This window comes from Lutra lutra, chromosome 7 (assembly GCF_902655055.1).
Source record: "Lutra lutra chromosome 7, mLutLut1.2, whole genome shotgun sequence".
NCBI lineage: Eukaryota > Metazoa > Chordata > Mammalia > Carnivora > Mustelidae > Lutra > Lutra lutra.
The window spans coordinates 147,617,182-147,635,909 of record NC_062284.1 but is presented as its reverse complement, the minus strand read 5'-3'; the positions used below and the strand labels follow the sequence as shown (position 1 = coordinate 147,635,909).

The 18,728-nt window shown below is 40.9% G+C and overlaps 1 gene segment (V, D, J or C); it reads left to right on the top strand.

Annotated features, from left to right (window-relative positions):
* The first annotated feature begins 448 nt into the window (after positions 1–448).
* LOC125104551 (immunoglobulin heavy variable 3-33-like) lies at positions 449–18,413 on the top strand. The segment is given in 4 exon segments: positions 449–570; positions 672–982; positions 13,115–13,119; positions 18,377–18,413. Coding segments are annotated over 4 exon segments (399 nt in total).
* Positions 18,414–18,728: the final 315 nt, after the last annotated feature.

Sequence of the window (18,728 nt, the reverse complement as noted above, 5' to 3'; positions counted from 1 at the left end):
GTGATGGGTATTAAAGAAGGCACAGGTTGCAAAGTGCACTGGGTGTTATACACAAAGAATGAATCATGGAACACTACATCAAAAACTAATGATGTGCTGTATAGCCAGTAACATAGCACAACAATCTGGGTTTTAGAGAGGGCACGGACTGCATGGAGCACTGGGTGTGGTACAAAAACAATGAATACTGTTATGCTGAAAATAAATTTTAAAAATGATTTTTAAAATGCTGTAATAGAAAAAAAGAAGAAAACACAATTCTGTTCATACATTAAAATACTGCATACTGACACAGTGCCATCTAATCAAAGTGATCTACAAACAACGGAATCTTTGTTTTTAACTTGAAAGGAATTGAACCTATGTCTCGAGCTAAGTATATACTCAGAGTATATGCAAATAGGGTCTTCCCTCCACTGAATAAAACAGCCCAGCCAGGACCATGCAGCTGGGAGAGGAGCCCCAGGCCTGGGATTTCTACGTGTCCACATTCACTGATCAGGACAGAACACAGAGAACTCACCATGGAATTTGTGCTTGGCTGGGTTTTCCTTGTTGCTCTTTTAAAAGGTAATTTATGGAGAACAAAAGAAATTGAGGATGTGGGTGGATATGAGTGAGAGAAACCATGGGTGTGTGAGATTCCTGATTGGGATGTCTTGTGTCTACAGGTGTCGAGTGCGAGGTGCAGCTGGTGGAGTCTGGGGGAGACCTGGTGAAGCCTGGGGGGTCCCTGAGACTCTCCTGTGCAGCCTCTGGATTCACCTTCAGTAACTATGACATGAACTGGGTCCGCCAGACTCCAGGGAAGGGGCTGCAGTGGGTCGCCATTATTTGGTATGATGGAAGTAAAACATACTATGCAGACTCTGTGAAGGGCCGATTCACCATCTCCAGAGACAATGGCAAGAACATGCTGTATCTGCAGATGAATAGCCTGAGAGCCGAGGACACGGCCGTGTATTATTGTGCCACAGACACAGTGAGGGGACCTCAGTGTGAGCCCAGACACAAACCTCAAACTACAATGGTATCAGACCAGCAGAGGGTGCACACTCCTCACCAATTCTGTCTTTAATCCCAGGAGCAGGTGCAGATGGAAGCTATGGCAGGTTTCCTGTCAGGGTCTGGGGTTTCCTCTCCATAGAGCAGTTTCCTCAAGGGAGCCTCCTTGACATTATTCTGTGCTTACCTATTCACTCTCTGACTTAGAAACATAGTTGTAGCAGGAAGACAAATATACTAACATGCACAAAACACAGAGTCAAGTACATTAGTTTCCTCTTGTCCTTAAATACCAATAAATTTCAAATATCCTGATTCAGGTAACAAACCCTTTAAAGTAATCACAGTGGAAGTCACTGTGGATCACAAAATCCTCCAGCAGAGCCAGAAAAATCACACACACACACACACACACACACACACACACACACACACACACGAGTATAAAACCTCTATCACAATCATGTAATTTCTCTGAAGCAAAAGTGGTCCTAAGACCGAAATACACAGCATACAGGAAGACCTCAAGAAGCAAGAAAAATATCAAATAAACCACAAACATTACACCTAAAGGGGCTGGAAAAGATCAACTGAAACCTGTATATAGCAGGAGGAAGGAAATAGCAAGATTAGAGCAGAAATAAATTATATAGAAACTAGGAAACAACAGAAGAGATGAAAGAAACCAGGGTCTGATTCATTTTTTATAAATCAATTAGCCGGGGGGGGGGGGGGGGGCGACAGGATAGTGGGGAAGTAGGAGGAGACGCCGTTTCAACCTGTACGCTAAAGTGAGCTGATTACCTACCAAAGAACTCTGATCACCCATGAAATCAGTCTCAGATCAGAATTATACACATCTGGATCTCTACAGGGGCACAAGACAGCAGTGGGCAGGTAAAGCAGAGTGGGAACATCGGACGGATATTGGAAGATAAACAAAAGGGGGAGGGAGCCACCAGAGGCGACTGATTGGAAAGTAATATCCCAATACAAGAGTGTCATGCGTCTGGGAAACAGCATTAACTTGCAGTCTGGTTGAAAGCACTCAAAAAGAGCAAAGGATCTCGGGGGGGTGGGGAATTGTGGGAATCGGGGCAGTAGGGACAGGGGCTGAAGTCCCCAAACGAAGGACAGCCACCCCTGGCACTGAACTAGAGAGAGTGCAGTGGAGAAACCAGGTCTTAGTCCCTGAGACACCATTGGGCCCGAGAAGACGTGGGGTCTGAATCCCCTGAGGGGCTAGGAGCTTGGCCAGACAACAGAATGCCTCACCATGCTATCAGAGCCTGAGACATGCGAGCCCCACACCCTCCCTTGAGAGAGGTGCATGCAGGCACCAGCCTGGTGCTCTCGACCTGGAAAAACAAGGCACTCCCAACCCAGGCCAGCGGGAAAATCTCAGTGTGCGATCACTGCTTGGAACCTCTCCGGTGGTCTGGAGCTGCCCAGACAGCCACCGCTGCTGTGGTTTTGGATACAAGCCCGAGATCCTGTGTTCCCAGGGACCGTGACTCAGAACAAGCTCTGCCAGCAGCCAAGGGGGATCTTATGTGCTCTGCAGCACCCACAGGGGATCAGACTGAAGTTCAGGGTGCAGTTTGTTTCCTCTAAACCCCCCAAAACCATCAAAAGCTGTCAAGGCGAGAGAAAACAAATGAACAAACATAAAAACCTCCAGAGCAACTTTTGTAGCAACATGGATGGGACTGGAAGAGATGATGCTGAGTGAAATGAGTCAAGCAGAGAGAGTCAATTATCATATGGTTTCACTGATTTGTGGAGCATAACAAATAGCATGGAGGACAAGGGGAGTTAGAGAGGAGAAGGGAGTTGGGGGAAATTGGAAGGGGAGGTGGACCATGAGAGACTATGGACTCTGAAAAACAATCTGGGGGTTTTGAAGGTGCAGGGGGGTGAGAGGTTGGGGGAACCAGGTGGTGGGTATTAGAGAGGGCATGGATTGCTTGGAGCACTGGGTGTGGTGCAAAAACAATGAATACTGTTATGCTGAAAATAAATTAAAAAAAAAAAAAACCCTCCAGAGAACCAAAGCCTGAAAGACCGGTTTCCTCAGAGCCCACCACCTTGGGGTGGGGGAGGAGGACTTAACTCAGGGATCATCATTGATCGAAAACCCACGTGGCAGGCCCCTCCCCCAGAAAACAAACCACTGGGGGGAAAAAAGAAAAAAAAAAGACAACAAGAGAACAACCACCACTACTCATAGGAAAACTTTTATTTTTAACTCGTTCCCACTATTCTGGTTCATTTTTTTTATATAGATAATTTTTAACCTATTTACCATAATAGTGAGATGTCCAGTACATCAAATTCCATAATAACCTTTTAACCTGAACTTTTTGATACATATACCTGTGGTTTTCTTTTTCTTTTCTTTTTTTTAATTTCTTTTTAATTTTAGTTTAGTTTAGTCTAATTTATTACTTTTTTATTTTTATTTTCTAATATTCATATAGAGTTAACCACCTAATATTCATATAGAGTAATCCCCTTTCCCCAATCAATGCTACCCCTATAGGTAAACCAATTTTTAATCCCCCTTTATCTTAGGAAAGTTGAGTCCTTTAACAAAGATATCAAGATACATCCAGGGAGCCTGGGTGACTCAGTCATTAAGCATCTGCCTTTGGCTCAGGTCATGATCCCAGGGTTCTGTGATTGAGCCCCAGAATGGGCTCCCTGCTCAGCAGGGAGCCTGCTTCTCCCTCTCCCTCTCCCACTCCCCCTGCTTGCATTTCCTCTCTTACTGTCTCTCAATCAAATAAATAAAATCCTTTGGGGAGCCTGGGTGGCTCAGTGGGTTAAAGCCTCTGCCTTCGGCTTAGGTCATGATCCCAGGGTCCTGGAATCGAGCCCCGGGTTGGGCTCTCTGCTCAGCGGGGAGCCTGCTCTCTCTCTGCCTGCCTCTCTGCCTACTTGTGTTCTCTCTCTCTGTGTCAAATAAATAAATAAAATCTTTAAAAAAACAGATACATCCAGGAAGAATCAAAATAACCTTCAAAATAACCTTCCTCGCCCACACTGAGAATTTATAACCACTCTCCCATCTTTTTCTTCTGCCAGTGTTTCTGTGTATTTGTGTTTGTCCTGATAGTATATAATGTTATACATAAGCCATGGATGACCAAATGGAATTGATTAGGGCAGAACTGAAAGCGACCAGACAGGATGTTCACAATGTTAGGGCAGAACTTAAAGGCACCAGGGATGATGTTCAAAATGCTCTCATGAGTTCCAATCTAAACTAAATTCTCTAAAAGCTAGGAAAACTGAGACAGAAGATAGAATTAGTGATTTGGAGGACAAACAGACAGAAAGAAAGGATCAGGAGGAAGCCTTGAACAAACAGCTTAGAAGCCACGAAAACAGAATCAGGGAAATAAATGATGCCATGAAATGTTATAACATCAGAATTACTGGAATCCCTGAAGGGGAGGGGGGAAAAAGAAGTCTAGAAGATATAGTGGAACAAGTTCATCATTAAAATTTTCCCAATCTCGCGAATGGATCCAGTGTTCATGTACTAGAGGCAGAACAGTTTCCTCCCAAGATTAGAGATTCTTGAAAGGCTTTGAGACGCCTAATAGTAAGAATGAAGAATTATAATTGTAGGCAGACTCTCTTGAAAGCAGTTAGGACAAAGAAGTTCCTTACATACTGAGAAAAGCCCATCAGAATAACGTCAGACCTGTCCACAGAGACCTGGCAAGCCAGAAAGGGCTGGCAAGATATATTCAGGGATTAAATGAGAAGAACAGGCAGCCAAGAATACTTTACACAGCAAGACTGACATTCAAAATGGATGGAGAGATAAAGAGTTTCCAAGACTGGCAAGGCTTAAAAGACTATGCAACCACCAAGCCGACACTGAAGGAAATATTAAGGGAGGTTCTATAAAAGGGAAAAATCCTAAGAATAGCATTGAACAGAAATATAGAGACAATCTACAGAAAGAAAGACTTCAAAGGTAACACAATGTCAATAAAAACGTATCTCTCAATAATCACTCTCAATATGAATGGCCTAAATGCACCCATAAAATGGCACAGGGTTGCAGATTGCATAAAACGACAGGACCCATCCATATGTTGTCTATGAGAGACCCATTTAGAACCTAAAGATACACCCAGACTGAAAGTGAAGGGATGGAGAAGCATCTTTCATGCCAATGGGCCTCAAAAGAAGGCCGGGGTAATGATTCTCATATCAGATAAATTAGATTTTAAGCTAAAGAATGTAGTCAGAGGTACAGAAGGACACTACATCATTCTTAAAGGACTATCCACCAAGATGATCTAACACATGTAAATATCTATGCCCCTAATATGGGAGCAGCTAATTACATAAGAAAACTGTTAGTCAAGATAAAGTCATATTGATATGAATACATTAATAGTAGGAGATCTTAACACGCCTCTCTCAGAAATAGACAGATCATCGAAGCAGAAAATGAATAAAGAAACAAGAGCATTGAATGACACATTGGACAAGATGGACCTCATAGATATATACAGAACATTCCACCCTAAAACAACAGAATACTCATTCATCTCAAGTGCACATGGAACCTTTAAAGAATAGACCACATACTGGGTCACAAATCAGGACTCAACCGATACCAAAAGACTGAGATCATTCACTGCATATTCTCAGATCACAATGCTTTGAAACTGGAGCTCAATCACAAGGAAAAGTTCAGAAGGAACTCAAACACCTGGAAGCTAAAGACCACCTTGCTTAAGAATGCTTGGATCAACCAGGAGATCAACGAAGAACTGAAACAATTCATGGAAACCAATGAGAATGAAGACACTTCGGTCCAAAACCTATGAGATACAGCAAAGGTGGTCCTAAGGGGGAAATACATAGCCATCCAAGCCTCCCTCAAAAAAATTGAAAAATCCAGAACACACCAGCTGTCTCTACACCTTAAAGAAGTGGGGAATCAATGACAAATCAAACCAATTCCACACATAAGAAGGGAAATAATCAAGATTAGAGCAAAGATCAATGAGGTAGAAACCAGAGACACAGTGGAACGTATCAATGAAACTAGAAGCTGGTTTTTTTAAAGAATCAATAAGATCGATAAACCATTGGCCACACTAAACCAAAAGAAAAGAGAGAAAGCCCAAATTCATAAAATTATGAATGAAAAGGGAGAGATCACAACTAACACCAAGGAAGTAGAAACAATCATCAGAAGTTATTGTCAACAGTTATATGCCATAAGCTAAGGAACCTAGATGAAATGGATGTATTCCTGGAAAACTATAAACTCCCAAAGTAGAACCAGGAAGAAATGAACAACCTGAATAGACCGATATCTAGAAACAAGATTGAAGCAGTGATCAAAAACCTCCCAAAAAAACAAGAGCCCAGGACCTGAAGGATTCCCTGGGGAATTCTACCAAACTTTCAAAGAAGAAATAACACCTATTCTCCTGAAGCTGTCTCAAAAAATTGAAGCAGAAGGAAAACTTCCAGACTCTTTCTATGAAGCCAGCATTACCCTGATCCCCAAACCAGGCAAAGACCCTACCAAAAAGGAGAATTTCAGAACAATATCACTGATGAATATGGATGCTAAGATTCTCAACAAGATCCTAGCAAACAGGATCCAACAGCACATTAAAAAGATTATCCACCATGACCAGGTGGCAATCATCCCTGGGCTACAAGGATGGTTCAACATTCGTAAATCAATCAGTGTGATAGAACAAATTAATAAGAGAAGAGAGAAAAACCACATGGTCCTCTCAATTGATACATAAAAAGCATTTGACAAAATCTAGCATCCATTCCTGATTAAAACACTTCAAATTATAGGGATAGAGGGAACATACCAGATTTCCATAAAATCTATCTATGAAAGACCCACAGCAAATATCATCGTCAATGGGAAAAATCTTGCTGCCTTCCCTTTGAGAACAGGACACGACAAGGATGCTCACTCTCACCACTCTTGTTCAACATAGTATTAGAAGTCCTAGCAACAGCAATCAGACAACAAAGAGAAATAAAAGGTATCCAAATTGGCAATGAAGAAGTCAAACTCTCTCTTTGCAGATGACATGATTCTTTATACGGAAAACCCAAAAGACTCCTCCCCCAAACTACTAGAACTCATAGAGCAATTCAGTAATGTGGCAGGATACAAAGTCAATGTACAGAAATCAGTGGCTTTCTTATACACTAACAATAAAAATACAGAAAGGGAAATTAGAGAATTGATTCCATTTACTATAGCATCAAGAACCATAAGATACCTGGGAATAAACCTAACCAAAGAGGTAAAAGATCTGTACTCGAGGAACTACAGAACACTCATGAAAGAAATTGAAGAAGACACAAAAAGATGGAAGACCATTCCATGCTCTTGGATCGGAAGAATAAACATTGTTAAAATGTCTATACTGCCTAGTGCAATCTATACTTTTAATGCCATTCCAATCAAAATTCCACCGGTATTTTTCAAAGAGCTCGAGCACATAATCCAAATATTTGTGTGGAATCAGAAGAGACCCCGAATCGTTAAGGAAATGCTGAAAAACAAAAACAAAATGGAGGGCATCACGTTACCTGATTTCAAGCTTTACTACAAAGCTGTGATCACCAAGACAGCATAGTACTGGCATAAAAACAGACACATAGACCAGTGGAACAGAGTAGGGAGCCCAGATATGGACCCTGAACTCTATGGTCAGTTAATCTTTGACAAAATGGGAAAAAATATACAGTGGAAAAAAGACAGTCTCTTCAATAAATGGTGCTGGGAAAACTGGACAGCTATATGTAGAAGAATGAAACTCAACCATTCTCTTACACCGTACACAAAGATAAACTCAAAATGGATAAAAGACCTCACCATGAGACAGGAATCCATCCGAATCCTAGAGGAGAACATAGGCAGTAACCTCTTCGATATCAGCCACAGCAACTTCTTTCAAGATATTTCTCCAAAGGCAAAGGAAACAAAAGCGAAAATGAACTTTTGGGACTTCCTCAAAATCAAAAGCTTCTGCACAGCAAAGGAAACAGTCAACAAAACGAAGAGGCAACCCACGGAATGGGAGAAGATATTTGCAAATGACAGCACAGACAAAAGGTTGATATCCAGGATCTATAAAGAACTCCTGAAACTCAACACACACAAAACAGATAATCATATTAAAAAATGAGCATCTGTACCCCAATGTTTATAGCAGCAATGGCTGCGGTCGCCAAACTGTGGAAAGAACCAAGATGTCCTTCAACAGACGAATGGATAAGGAAGATGTTGTCCATATACATGATGGAGTATTATGCCTCCATCAGAAAGGATGAATACCCAAGTTTTGTAGCAACATGGACGGGACTGGAAGAGATGATGCTGAGTGAAATAAGTCACGCAGAGAGAGTCAATTATCATATGGTTTCACTTATTTGTGGAGCATAACAAATAGCATGGAGGACATGGGAAGTTAGGAGAAGAGAAGGGAGTTGGGGGAAACTGGAAGGGGAGGTGAACCATGAGATACTATGAACTCTGAAAAACAATCTGAGGGTTTTGAAGTGGTGGGGGGTGGGAGGTTGGGGGAACCAGGTGGTGGGTATTAGAGAGGGCACCGATTGCATGGAGCACAGTGTGGTGCAAAAACAATGAATACTGTTATGCTGAAAATAAAAAAAAAGAAATAAAAATTTTTACAAAGAAAATAAATTAAATAAATAAATAAATAAATAATTTTTAAAAAATAAAATAAAATCTCTGAAAAAAAAGCGGGGGTGGATTCTGCAAATGAAAAGTAACTACAAAAGTATTATGGACCAGAAAGAAACAGAAAGCCTACAGAATCAGGGACCTTATGGGCATACAAAAACAGTAATTTCATATCTTTCAAAAGTTACTCTCAACATGAACTAAATGAATACTCTCATCCAGAGACACAGGGTTTCAGATTGGGTAAAAAACAAGACCCATGCATATGCTGTCTACAAGAGACTCATTTTAACCTAACGATACCTCCTGATTGAAGGTAAGGGGATGGAGAATCATTTATGCCAACAGAACTGAAAAGAAAGACAGGGTAGCAATTCTCATATCAGACAAATTAGACTTTAAGCCAAAGGCTGTACTGAGATGTAGAGAGACACTATAACACTCTTCAAGGATCTATCAAACTACAGAACTATTATGAAAGAAATTAAGGAAGACCCAAAGGGATGCAAAAACTCTCCATGCTCGTAGATTGGAATAATAAACATCATCAAAATGTCTGTGCTGCTGAGCGCAATTTACACTTTCTTTTTTTTTAAAGCCTTTCTTTTTTTTTTAATTTATTTGACAGACAGAGATCACAAGTAGGCAGAGAGGCAGGCAGATAGAGAGAGAGGGGGAAGCAGGCTCCCTGCAGAGCACAGAGCCCGATGTGGGGCTCGATCCCAGGACACTGGGACCATGACCTGAGCCGAAGGCAGAGGCTTTAACCCACTGAGCCACCCAGGTGCCCCCAATTTACACTTTCAATACCATCTGTATCAAAATGCCATTGACAGTTTTCACAGCATTGGAACAAACAATCCTACAATTGGATGGAGCCCCAAAAGACATCAAATCACCAGGGAAATGTTGAAAAAGAAAACCAAATCTTGGGCCATCACAATGCTTGATTTCAAGTTCTATTACAAAGTCGTAGTCATCAAGAGACTATGGGATTGGTGCAAAAACAAACACATAGATCAATGGAACAGAATAGAGACCCTAGAAATGTACCCTCATTTCTATGGTCAACTAATCCTTGACAAATCACAAAAGAACATCCAATGGAAAAAAGACAGTTTTCCATAAATGGTTCTCGGAAAACGGGACAACCACATGTAGAAGAATGAAACTGGATCATTCTCTTACACTATACACAAACATAAACTCCAAATGGATGAAGGACCTCAATGTGAGACAGAAGTCCATCAAAATGCTAGAGAACACAGGTAGTAACTTCTTCGCACTGCCCACAGCATCTTCTTTCAAGACACCTCTCTAAGGCAAGGGAAAGAAAAATAAAAACTAACTTTTGGGACTTCATCAAGATAAAAAGCTTTTGCACAACAAATTATACAGTCAACAAAACTAAGAGTGAGTCGACGGAATGTGAGAAGATATTTGACATTACAGAAAAAGGGCTGGTATCCAAGACCTAAAAAGAACTTATCAAAATCAACACCCAAAAAAAAAAAAAAAAAAAAAAAAAAGAAAAGAAAAAAAAAAAAAGAAAACAATCCACTAAAGAAATGGGCAGAAAACAAGAACAGACACTTCTCCAAAGAAGACATAGAAATGGCTAACAGACACAAGAGAAAATGTTCAACATCACTAGCCCTCAAGGAAATGCAAATCAATACCACTATGAGATATCACCTTTTATCTGTTAGAATGGCCAAAATAAACAAGACAGGAAACAACGAATATTGGCAAGGATGTGGAGAAAGAGGAAACTTCTCACACTGTTGGTGGGAATGCAAGCTGGTATCGCCACTCTGGAATGCAGTATGGAGTTTCCTCAAGTAGTTAAAAATAGAGCTACCATTCAACCCAATTGCACTACTGCGTATTTATCTCTAAGATACATCTGTAGTGAAAACAAGGGGCAACTGCACTCCAATGTTCATAGCAGCAATATCCACAATAGCCATACTGTGGAAGGAGCTGAGATACCCTTCCACAGATGAATGGATAAAAAAGATGTGGTCCATATACACAATGGAATATTATTCAGTGAACAGAAAGAATGAATACTTACCATTTACATTGATAGAATTGGATGGTATCATGCAAAATGAAATAAGTCAATCAGAAAAACACAGTCATCTTATGGTTTCACTTATATGTTGAATGGAAGAGACAGGGCATAGGATCCTAAAATATAGGAGGGAAAACTGAAAGGGAAGAAATGAGAGAGAGAAAATCCATAGGAAACTCTTACCTCTGGGAAACAAAGTGAGGGTTACAGAAGGGAGTGGGTGAGGTATGGGGAAGCTGGGTGGTGATTAAGGAGGGCATGTGTTGTAATGAGCACTGGGTGTTATATGCAACTAATGAGTCATTGAACATTGTGTCAAAAACTAATGATGTACCATAAGTTGACTAATTGAACATAATTATAGAAAAGTCCTTGTTTCCTTATTGATCTTTGTTTAGATGATCTGTCCATTGCTGTGAGTGGGGTGTTAAATATCCTACTATTATTGTACTATTATCAATGTGCTTCTGCATTTTGATATTAATTATTTATATACTTGACTGCTACCAGGTTAGGGGCATAAATATTGACAATTTTTAGAAATTCTTACTGGCTAAACACTTTTATTATGATATAGTGCCCTTCTTCATCTCTTATTACTATCATTGGATTAAACACTATTTGTCTGATATAAGCATGGCTACCCTAGCTTTCTTTTTTTAAGATTTTATTTATTTCTTTGGCAGAGACAGATCACAAGTAGGCAGAGAGGAGGCAGAGAGAGGAGGAAGCTGGCTCCCTGCCGAGCAGAGAGCTCGATGTGGGCTCGATCCCAGGACCCTGAGATCATGACCTGAGCCGAAGGCAGAGGCTTAACCCACTGAGCCACCCAGGTGCCTCCCTAGCTTTCTTTTGATGTCCACTGGCATAAGCAATAATTCTTCATCCCCTTACATTCAAACTGAAGGTGTCTTTGGTTCTAAAATTAGTCTCTTATAAGCAGGAAAGGATGGGGCTTGTCCCATAAGATCTGGAACCTGACAGGGATGTCCACTCTCACTACTTCAAGGCAGTACTGGAAGACTAGCCTCAGCAATCAGAGAACAAAAAGAAATAAAAGGGATCAAAACTGGGAAAGTAGAAGTCAAACTTTCATGCATCACAGATGACATGAAACTCAATATAGAAATCCCAAAAATTTTTGGCAAAAAATTTGCTAGAACTGATGCAGCAATTCAGCAAAGTGACAGGATGTACAATCAATGACCAGAAGTCAACTGCATTTCTATACACTAACAATGAGGCAGAAGAAGGATAATCAAGCAGTTGATCCCCTTGACAATTGCACCCCAAAAAAAAAAAAGATACCTAGGAATAAACCTAAATAAATAGAGAAGTAAAGGATCTGTACTCTAGAAACTACAGAACACATATGAAAGAAATTGAGAAAGACATGAAGAAATGGAAAAAACATTCCATGCTTTTCCATTCTCAATAAAGCAGGAAAAAAATATCCAATGGAAAAAGTCCCTTCAGCAGATGGTTTGGGAAAGTTTGACAGCAACATGCAGAAGAATGAAACTGGGCCGTTCTCTTACACCATACACAAAGATGAACTCAAAATGGATGAAAAGCCAAAATGGGAGTCAAGAATTCATCAAAATCCTAGAGAAGAATGCAGGCAGCAACCACTTTGATCTCAGCCACAGGGACTTCCTGACAGTCACGTTTCCAAAGGTAAGACAAACAAAGGGACAATGACCGATGGGGACTTCATCAAGATGAAGAGCTGCCCAGCAACGGAAACAGTCTGCAACGCTAAAGGCATTTTAGGCATTTATCTCTCAGAGTGAGAGAAGATATTTGTGAATGCCCTATAGATAAAGGGTTCCTATCCAAGATCTATAAAGAACTTAACAAACTCAACACCTTCAAACACCCAAATAATCCAGGCAGGAAATGGGTAGAATACACAAATAGATATTTCCCTGCAGAAGACAGACAATTGGCTAACAGACGCAAGAAAAACTGTTCAATATCACTTGGCATCAGGAAAAAAGAAATCAAAACAACAATGAGATACCACCTCACCCTAGTCAGAACAGCTAAAATTATTGAGTTGGAAACATTGGTTGGCAGGGATGCGAAGAAAGAGTAAACCTCTCCCACTGTTGCTGGGAATGCAAGCTGGTACAGCTACTCTGGAAAACAGTATGGACCTACCCTACAACCCAGCAATTCCACTACTAGGTATTTACCCCATAGTACAGATGTAGTGAAAAGAAGGGGCACATGCACCCCAATGTTCACAGCAGCAATGTCTACAATAGCCAAACTGTGTCAGGAGCTCAGATGTCCTTCAACAGAGGAATGGATAAAGAAGATGCAGTTCATATACACAACGGAATATTGCTCAGCCTCCAGAAAGAATGAATACCTAACATTTGCATCAACATGGATGGAACTGGAGGGTATTATTCTAAGTGAAATGAGTCTGGCAGAGAAAGATAATTATCACATGGTTTCCCTCATATGTGGAATATAAGGAATAGTGCAAAGGACAACAGGGGAAGGGAGGGAAAAGTGAATGGGAAGAAATCAGAGAGCAAGTCAATCAATAAGAGACTCTGGACACGGAGTAACATGTTGAGGGTTCAGAAGGGAAGGAGATGGGGAGATGGGGTAAGAGGATGATGGATATTAAGGAGGGGACATGATCTAATGGGTACTGGGGGTTAATGCAACTCGTTAATTATTGAACACTACATCAAAAACCAATGATGTAAAAAAACTAATGATGTACTGTATGTTAGACAATTGAACTTAATAAAAGAAGGATTAATACCTAAAATCTACAAAGAACTTACCAAACTCAACACCAAAAATGAATTAATCCAGTCTAGAAATGGGGAGAACACAAGAACAAACATTTCTCCAAAGAAGACATACAAATGGCCAAGAGAGACATGAAAAAATACTCCACATCATTCAGCATCAGGGAAATACAAATCAAAACCACAATATGATATGACAACACAGGTGAGAATGGCTACAATGACAAGACAGGAAACAAAAAATGTTGACAAGGATGTGGCAAAAGGGGAACCCTCTTGCACTGTTGGTGGGAATTCGACCTCGTGCAGCCACTCTGGAAACAATATGTTGGCGCACATCCCAAAGCTTAGGACACCCTGGGAAGTAAGACCATGGGATGACAGGTAGTGTCTCTGGAGGAGAGGAGGAATCTGGTTACTTGGGGCCCTCAGGACCCTCTGACCAGGAGTCCCAGCCCCAGATCCAGGTGCAGAGAGAGCCTGGGAAGTGATGGGTTCCTGTAGGGCTCTGCAGTGTCTGTTGCTGTGAACAAACCCATGCTTAGGGCTCCTCTATATTCCTGCCTCTGAGTCACAATTTCCCTTATAACCTCACACTCTGGGGAAATGGTTCAGGTACCCCCTGAGACTTCATCAATTCAGTCATTGCAAGATGCTAAATAACACAAATGATCTTATTTATGTCCTCTCCATTTAAAGATGTGGTCCTGCCTATGTAATGATTTAGGTTTCAAAGGCATATTGCATGGGCTGTTATAGGGGAAGATCTGCTCCAGAGCTTAGACAAAATTACACAACAACCAATATCTACAAAGAGGCATCACCACCCTAAGTGGAAACTGCTTATTCATTAAAAAAACTAACACATACCCTTACTTGAGTGTCAACCCAAAGTTGACACCAAAATATTCTTTCATCATGAAAATATGGTTTTAAAAACATTGAAAATTATGGACATTCCATTTGATGTGTCCATGATGATACGATTCCTCTCTAGTGTCTTTTACAATAATATAAACTTATCTAAGTATCCATCTGTCATCCATCTGTTCTATGCTCATCTGATCTCTATCTGAAGTCTGTTCATCTATCTCACCATTTATCCTCTTGCTACAAGTCTTTCAGGAATATGAACATAACCCACACAATCTCTTATTAGACCTCTAAGGTTTAGATCCTGACAATCTCCTGATCATTAACACCATTTACTTCAGGGTAGTATTTGAGTGTCATTAACTCCATGCCTCAATTAATGATCATCTCTGTGCTGCATAAGAGAAAAGTTACCCACTTTTCTTTAAGACAAGATCCTCCTCCCAGAGATAACAGGCCCCTGTGTGAGGTGGATTTCTCAGGACAAGGGAGGGACTCTCCAAGCATAGGAACTGTAACTGCAAAACACAGAGTAGGTGCCTTGTGTTGGTGTCCATGCACTTGAGGACAAAGATACCACTTACACGTTTTGCAGACATCTTGGCAGACAAAGCCCATCAGCAGAGACCATTGGGATCAAAGGTCTCCAGATGTGCCCATGCTGTACAGGTAGTTGTTCATTTGGAAAGCTGTGCTACAAAGTGTGGATCCCATTAAGTATCTTCTTGAAAAATAGTTTAGGTTAAAATGAATTTTGAATCACTCATTTATTCAACATTTATTCTTATGCTCAAAAAGTGAGGCCATCTATTGAACTGCTTCTAACACAGCTCATAGACCCAGGGCTCACCCATCCCAGAAAAACATGCCTTGTGAGTTCAACAAGGAGATACCCACAAGTGGTCCTGGAAGGTCCAGAGGAGCCTAACTCTGTCCCTGTCGACTTCCAAGGACAGGCTCCCTCCCACACATGCAAACTTCTCCTCAATCTCTAGGGTAAAATTCACTCTCAGGTGTGGGAGCTCACAGCTCTCTCTTCAGACAGGGTGAGGTCTCTGGGGAAGGCAGAGCTGTGGTCTACAGGAATATGAGTTTCTAGGCCCTTCTCTGTGTCTGGTGACAGCTCCCCAAAGAGATGGTCCAGATGTCAGACATGGCACCATTAGGATGGTTGTGAGTGTCTTGAGTGACTGGGCCTTGTGCCCAGGTGTCCTGTCCCAGGTGCTGCTTCAGGAGTCAGGCTCATGACTGGTGAGGGGCTGACAGACCCCGAACCTCACCAATGTTGTCTCCGGATTCTCCATTTCATGCAGTAATTTCTGGTGGAACTGAATCCACCAACCCCAAGTGACTGGGTGCAGTGATTTGGTTTAAAAATCGTAGAGAAAGCACACACGACAGCCCATCCAACAAGAGCCACATGTCCTTCTCCAGGGTCACATCCAAGAACGAGTTCTTGCAGCTGACTGACCTCAGTGCCACCAAGGTCCTGGCCATGTATTACTGGTAGACACAGAGTGAGGGCATGTCAGTGTGAGCCCAGACACAAACCTCCCTGCAGGGACACAAACCTCCCTGCAGAGGCTGGGCTGCAGAACAGTCAGGACACCAGGGAGCGCTCATGTCACCAGGGGCGCTCGGGTCTCTAGGGGGAACTCAGGACACCAGGGGGCGCTCAGGCCCACCAAATACAGGGTAGGCCTAGCTACAGGTGAAGAAGGTGAATTGTTTTCCTTCTCAGCTAGAAAAATACCTACTGGGCTTGGGAGTCTGGATTTTTACAGGTTCTGATATTTTATTAGTATTGTATGCTGTAATCATTGAGTTTCAAGGTGAAATAATTTTTATACTAAAATATATTTTATATCTTCTTTGGAAATAAAAATGAAAAATATATATTCCAAAGAAATAATGTGCAACTATTTCCTCTTATCCTTCCAGATTTTACAAATATTTATTGATATTTCTAACTACAAAGCAATTGGATTTTAATGTATAATTGTAAATAAATGCATAGTTTAAAAATCTCTAAGGTAATCTATTTATTAAATATTTTAATTAGGTATTATCATTAAGCATTTTAATACTATTTAATTTTATTAAGCACTCATTAAATATTTCAATAAAATAATTCTATAAATAGTTCCTAAATAATAAGATTGAATGATGGACAAAGTATCAGTATTTGGGATTATCCATAACTGACTTCAATATTTCCATATACTATATATAAATTAATTTTTAATTTTTCACTTCAAATGTACTCATTCATTAGACTGTTCCTTTGACAAAACCATTATTGTTCTGTGTCTTGAAAAGATGACATCGTCCTGAGATGCTCATCTGCACTCTTGCTTCTGTAAGGCTCTAAGAATTGCCCCCAGGATGAACGGAAGCAGGTTTCTCCCATTGGTGTTCAAGGACCAGGGGTCTCTCCCTTCTTAGATCTGGCGATTTCTTCATCATCTCTTCACTCCTCATTATCCTCACCCAGCTCTTGTCCCAAACACACAGCATGACACTTCATTCATAGAACTTTGATTGTTAGGCCTTCAGATGTCTGACATAGTTTGGCAGTTACAGTTAACCACAAGACATACTAGAATCTCCATGTATTAGTCATAGTTCTCCTGAGGAACAGAAACCATAGCTCATTGGCATAGATCACTGGAGAGGCTGAGAAGTCCTATGATCTACTACCACAAGGTGGAGACCCAGGATGGCCAGGGAGGCAGTTCTCATCAGATCCTCAGTGGGGTCTAGCAGAGAACCAGGGGACCTGAAGGTGTAACTGCATCCAAGGGCAGGAGGTGACCAGTGTCCCTGCTCAAGCATGCACACGGAAGTAAACATGGAATTCCTCCTCCCACAGCCTTTTATTCTACTTAGAACTGTAATGGATTGGATGATGCCCATGTATATAGAGACAATGGATCCAAATGCCAATCTCTTCTAGAAACAACCTCACAGACACCCAGAGAAACAATGTTCAGTCCTCTCACCCATGTCCTAGTCACTTTCATACATTAAGTTAACCATCAACCATCAATGTCCCATAAACTGGGCATCCATATTTATTGCCTTAATCACACTCATTCTGCAAAAAAAGAAAATAACACAGTCACAATTTCACCATATATTATACAAATATCCTGCATACAAAAATAAAAGAAAGAAAGAAAGAAAAAAGAAAAAGAAAAAGAAAAAAAACACTCTAAACCCTTGCCCAGAAGAGGAGCTGAAGAACTTCAGTGGTGTTTTCTCTTCTCATTTATATCCTTCAGTTGAAATATTATGATGGAAAGTTAAGAATTCTTAAATAAATTGATATATAGACAATGCATCTTATGTTACATGCAAATAAAAAGGGAACAAAACAAAGACATACACATATTTATTTTAAAAAATAAGGAGGACATGAGCGTGATAACTAAGATCCTCATTTCTGTAACTGGAAAGGACTGAAAACTGGGATATAGAGCTGCTATCATACTATACCAATGATGTAATCTCCCTGTTGTCAGTCAAATCTTCAAGCTGTGCCAGACCATTACCTGACAGAATGACCAACATCCTCATTCCAGAACGATCTCAACTTAACCTCAAATTTGAAGATGTTGCCACTGAATTAATGCTGTAATCCTGTCTTCATTAAGGAATTTCTGTCATATAAAACAGGTGCTCCAGGGAGATGGAGAACATGATAAGACTAGTGAGTTCCACCTTTAACTGGTGTCTGAATATCATGCAGAAACAAATGTGAACCAGGTTCAACTTTTTCTTCCCCTCTGGGGTAATTGCAGGACTCTCCCCATGAGGCCATATATGTAGGTTGGGAGAGAGAAAGCAGTATAGCAGGACAGGGGATCATGGGCAAGTGGAAAATATGGCTTGTGTCATGTGACTTGCTTGTGTTTTCAGGATCTCTTCAGACACCATCATTTCTTCCATCGGCTGATGGAGTATCACTGCACATGCTCCACTTTATGGCTTGGACATTCAAATAATGCCCACTTCAAGATGGACAGCTCAATTTCCATGGCAACCTGTGACTCAGTCCTGAATCTATAGTTCCTAAGATCCAGGAACAGCCTTCCAGCTATTTCTCAAAAGAAGAATCATGCAAGGAATGTCGGGGACTTACTCCAAAATTTTAAAGTCCAAGACTGTGATTTACCTCATCTGCCACAGCTCTTAACAACTTGTGCAGCACAAACTGGACATGGGAATGGGCATGTGGCCCATCTCCACCGCTACACCATCTATATCCATG